The 5,000-nt window shown below is 40.0% G+C and overlaps 1 protein-coding gene across 3 annotated transcripts in view; it reads right to left on the bottom strand.

The window, feature by feature from the left end:
* Positions 1 to 47: 47 nt before the first annotated feature.
* Positions 48 to 5,000, bottom strand: part of LOC143301392 (uncharacterized) — a 19,026-nt gene continuing 14,073 nt past the window's right edge. For all 3 annotated transcript variants that reach the window (XM_076615640.1, XM_076615642.1, XM_076615639.1), the window contains exons 7-9: positions 4,936 to 5,000; positions 3,934 to 4,022; positions 48 to 3,082 (exon numbers count right to left, since the gene is read on the bottom strand). The exon at positions 4,936 to 5,000 is cut by the window's right edge and continues 83 nt beyond it. In XM_076615640.1, the coding sequence (XP_076471755.1) occupies positions 2,940 to 3,082; positions 3,934 to 4,022; positions 4,936 to 5,000 (297 nt within the window). In that variant the 3' untranslated portion in view covers positions 48 to 2,939. The remainder of the gene's footprint in view (positions 3,083 to 3,933; positions 4,023 to 4,935) is intronic.

Below are 5,000 nucleotides of genomic sequence, written 5' to 3' on the forward strand. Positions count from 1 at the left end.
TAAAGTTGACAAGATGTACACAAAACAATAACGATTTTTTTCCCGAGAAAGATCTTTAATAGAAATACGGATGAACAAGCAATAATCTTCATGTACAGCTAATGATATATGGAACATCGACCATTTCTTCAACAAAAAACGAACAATCATAAGGCCTCCAGGTTTTGCACAAACACCCACACACATACACGCATACATCACTGATGACAAGAAGAACAACAAAAAGAACGTAAAAAAAAAAGATGAATAAGAAGAGAAGGGGTTTGGAGTAGAAGAAGAAGGAACGACAGAGAGAAGGAAAGACAGGCAGACAGAGAGCAAAACAAACAAGAAAACAGAAAAGAAGGAGTAAGAAAGGAGAAGAAGACGAGGAAGAACAGGAAGACGAAGAGAGCAAAGATGATTTTTTTTCAAAGCAAATATATATATATATATATATATATATATTTGAATTATATATATATATATATATATATATAATTCAAATATACATCAATGATATTTACAACAACAAAAGCAACAACAACAACAACAACAACAGGAACAAAAACAACAACGATAACGACAATGATGATGGCGGAAATGATGGTGATGCTAGTTCACATGCACGATACAGAAACAAAGAATGAAAAGACAGATGATACATGTTCTTTATGCCACAGAATATGGGAGATGGTTTTTGTTTGGGTAGTGAGGGGGTGGGGGGAGGCTCCCGTATTCCGATGGTGATCACCTAAATGGATATATATATATATATATATATATATATATATATATATATATATCATAAAAACACCAATCAGGCGTGTTCTAAGCCACTCGTCAAACCTTCAGATCTTAACCCCCACCCCACCCAAATCATCATATAAAAAAGCCAGTCGTAAATACTTTAGACAGTCAAGCACGCAATAATCGATTGCAATAGCATGTGCAACACCGGGGACTTCAGGTATTTCGCTTAACTCACCACCTAAATAAAAGTAGCTCAAAAAGAACACGAAATGCACAAAAGCAAGCAAAACGAAAACGAAAAAAAGCCTGATACAAGCCGCATCTGGCATAATTATACACAGTTAAAAAGTCATTGCAAATTGATCAAAGAATGTCCCATCTCTGTCTTTACAAAGAAAAGTAGCAAAGCAAGCCCCACAAGTATCGTAGTATGTGTCTCTGTGGAAAAGACAGTGTATAAAAATGAGTGGATAAAAAAGAGAACGTGCATCTTTCAATAGGCAGGGTAACCATCTATAGTCAGTGCTCTCCCTTTGACAGTAGTCGGTCACAGCCAAGTGCTATCTTTTCGTGGGCTGCAACTCTTCCGTTTACTCGTATTCACGAGTGGAATTTCATACGAATTTTACTTTTATTTTCCCTTGCATTAAGAGTAGTCATGTTGCATTTGGTGGTTGACATCATATTCAAAAGTAACACCATGCAAAACCCCAAGTCGACCACGCAGGCCCTTTGAGAACAAATACTGCAGAACGCCCATGACTTTTACCCGGAGAAAACACCACCAGCTGTTGATTCGCCTTGAACCTTGTCACACCTGTGTTATTAAGGATGTATGCATACACATTCAGTGACAGTCATTCATCTACATCATTCAGTTCGTGAATGACACCGAAACTCGAGCCATGCTGGGAACGCCAGTCAATTTCTCTCCGTCCAACACATTGCTATCAACAGTTTACATGTACTTAAAACCAACAAACTGAAATATAATTGAAAAATAATGAATAAAAAACGAGTAAGAAAACAAACAACAATATATATATATATATATATATATATATATATATATATCATGTGTACAGGGTCTCGGATAAAATCAATAATGATTGAGAACTGAACGGTGAGAGGAAAAAACTTATGAAGATAGGAAAGAGAATTAAAGGCTTCTTCTTATATTATTATGAGTTCATCTTGTTTTGTTTTTGGTGGGGTTTTTTTCTCTTTTTTTGTTTGTTTGTTTTGTTTTGTTGTTGTTGTTTTGGGTTTTTTTATTTTTTGTTTGTTTGTTTGTTTTGTTGTTGTTTTTCTCTTTCTTTCTTTTCCTGATCTATTTATCTACATTTCTCATTCACCTTTTTCTTCATTCCAAATTGCTCCTGTTATCCATGAGAAGATGATATAGAATTATAATTGTTACTGGAGTTGATAAAGATTGGTGATCATTAAGTGTTTGTTAAAAACTGTGATATCTTTAGTATAAGTAGTTTTTGTTGTTTTTTCTTTTTCTTTTTCTTTTATTTATTTCTCTTTTTTTAATGAAAAATGACATCGGCAAATTACACTGCAGAAAGAGCATTTAACGCTGATACCCAAAGTGTCAAGAGTGAAGCAGTGTCCAAAGCATCTCAAACTTTGCAAAGTGATACTTGAAAAAACAAAAAAACAACAACAAAAAACCCTGATGGAAAAGGAGAAAGAGAGATAGAGGGCACTCTGCACAGAAGTAGGGAGTAGGGCGGGTGAACAGGGGTTAGCTGGGTGGCTGGGTGGTATGGTAGGGGGCGTGGGGGGAGGGGAGAGACACTTTACCACCCTCCTCCACAATATCCACAGGTAACACCGTGTAAAAAAAAAAAAAAACCCACATTTTTCATGAACATGTTGATGTCAGTCAGCTTGAAAAGAAGGGTCAGTTTACGTACATGCCGTTTTCTCTATGAAAATGATAATTTTATCAAATATAAAACAAAAAGTAAAAAAAAAAAATTAAAAAAGGCTCTAAGGCTGATTCCGGTCGTGGTGAACTAATACAAGTCCTACAGACCGTCATTCCGTCAGAAGATGCTACATGATGTCTGGTTTCACCTCCGCTCCTCATAGTCATCGTTCTCTTCGTCATCAACATCCTCAACAGATGACGTCACAGGACCTCCAACGTCACGACGGGAGCTGTCCGCAGACTTTCCGTTCCTTCCCACGTCAGTCTAGAGGATGACACATCGGGGCGTTGCTGACGTAGCGATGACGTCATGATGCCCTGTCACTTTAAGGCTGCTGTAGGGATTGGTGCTCAGCTCTCCAGGAACGTCGTAGTGGGATGGTGCGATGTCGTCATACGAGTCGTTTTCTGATCGGAAACAGATTTAAAGCACATCAGTACATCTTCTATAATGTTCATTTCAATGTAACCATTAACTGTGAGTGATTATATCTGTGTGGGTTTTTTTGTTGTTGCTGCTTTTGTTGTTGTTGCTGTTGTTGTTTTGCTTTTTTTGCGTCGATCTGTCCGTCCAAGATTTCATATTAACCCCTGCTGTCAAGTGCCTGACAAAGTGTTTGTGTAAAGGTGCTGTGTTATAAATGTCATGATGAAGCATTAACAGGCGAAAGTTTGGCATGCTGAAGTGAGCGGGATATTTGTCAGACTGTGCTCTGTTTGGTTTTTGTTTTGTTGTTGTTGTTTTTTTCGCGCGGGAGGGAGGGGGGGGGGGGGGTTCAATCTGCGAGTGTGTCTTTCCCCAGATCTGAAAGGGAAAACCGCTTTGTTGTCGTGTGTTCTTTAACGTGCGCTAAGTGTTTGCTACACACGGGATCTCGGTTTATCGTCTCATCCGAGTGATAGTCGTCTAGACCACCACCCCAAGATATAGCGGAAGGGTGATAGAAATACCGGTGAGTGTGAGTTTCGAGCCAGCGAGCTCTGATTCTCTCGCAGCCTAAGCGGACGCGTCGCCACTAGGCAACCACTCCGGCAGCAAACGACAGAGACTCGCTCATTTGAGTTTACATCCATCCTCCGGCCCAAATACACCCCCTAAGCCTCCGCACCACCACCCTGCTCCACCTCGACCCCCCCACCCCCACCCACCCCCCGGTTCCCCACCCCCACCCTCCAAAAAACATGAAGGCAGTCGAGATCATTCACACCAACCACCACGCATCAACACATGTCTTTGGTCGATGAAAAGTTTAAGTTACCATCATTGGTGTCCGCATCACGCGCACGAGTTGACTGGTGTGTAGAGGCAACAGAAGCCATTTCCATTCGTCCTCGCTGAGCTCTCTCCCTTGGAACAGATACATAAATAGATAAATAAAACAAAAGTGATTTCACGATGATGGTGTAGTATGCCTATATTTCCGTGTGTCTGTTTTTTATTCATTGCACACACACACACACACACACACACACACACACACACACAGAGAGAGAGAGAGAGAGAGAGAGAGGGAGACAGAAACAGAGACAGAGAGATAGAAAGACAGACAGACAGAGGGAAAGAGAGACAGACAGACAGACAGAGTGAGAGAGAGTGGGGGGCTCACACACACACACACACACACACACACACACACACACACAGAACTCAGAACTCAGAACTGTTTTAATGTCAATAGCTTATCAGCCCTAATGACATGGGGGTACAATCAAAACAACAACAAAATAGTTCTAAGAAAAAGATGGAACGACTATTCAAAACATACCATTTTTGAACGACTATTCAAAACATACCATTTTTATAAGGAATCTACATAATTTCGACCATCCAGTTTACGAAGTCAGTTTCTTAAAGAACAACAGTGAGTGATGTTTTTTCTTCGAAAATTATATGCTTCGGGAATATACTTTGCCAGAGACTGGATTGAATTTTCCTGATGTATGTTAAGTACACTGCACAGATCTTCATTCTTTGCAGAACATGTTTTAAAGACAGTACATTTTTCACGAATATCAGCGTACGCTTTGCAATGAAACAAGAAATGTAACTCATCCTCCTTTATAAAACCGCACATCGGACAAGGGGAGAGCATGGATGGGTTAATTTGAAACCAATACTTATGAGCATATAATCCAAGAGATCTCAACCAAAACCTGGCTAAACTGATTCTATGCCACTTGTTGGTTACAAGTGTGATATATTTTTCTAACAGAGAGAGAGAGAGAGAACACGCACGATACAAAGAAAGCACAACACTTACAAGCGGCTGAGGACGGCTCTCCTCCACCACACGAACACCACCACCACCACCACCAGGGCTGTAAC

This window comes from Babylonia areolata, chromosome 27 (assembly GCF_041734735.1).
Source record: "Babylonia areolata isolate BAREFJ2019XMU chromosome 27, ASM4173473v1, whole genome shotgun sequence".
NCBI classification, from domain to species: domain Eukaryota; kingdom Metazoa; phylum Mollusca; class Gastropoda; order Neogastropoda; family Buccinidae; genus Babylonia; species Babylonia areolata.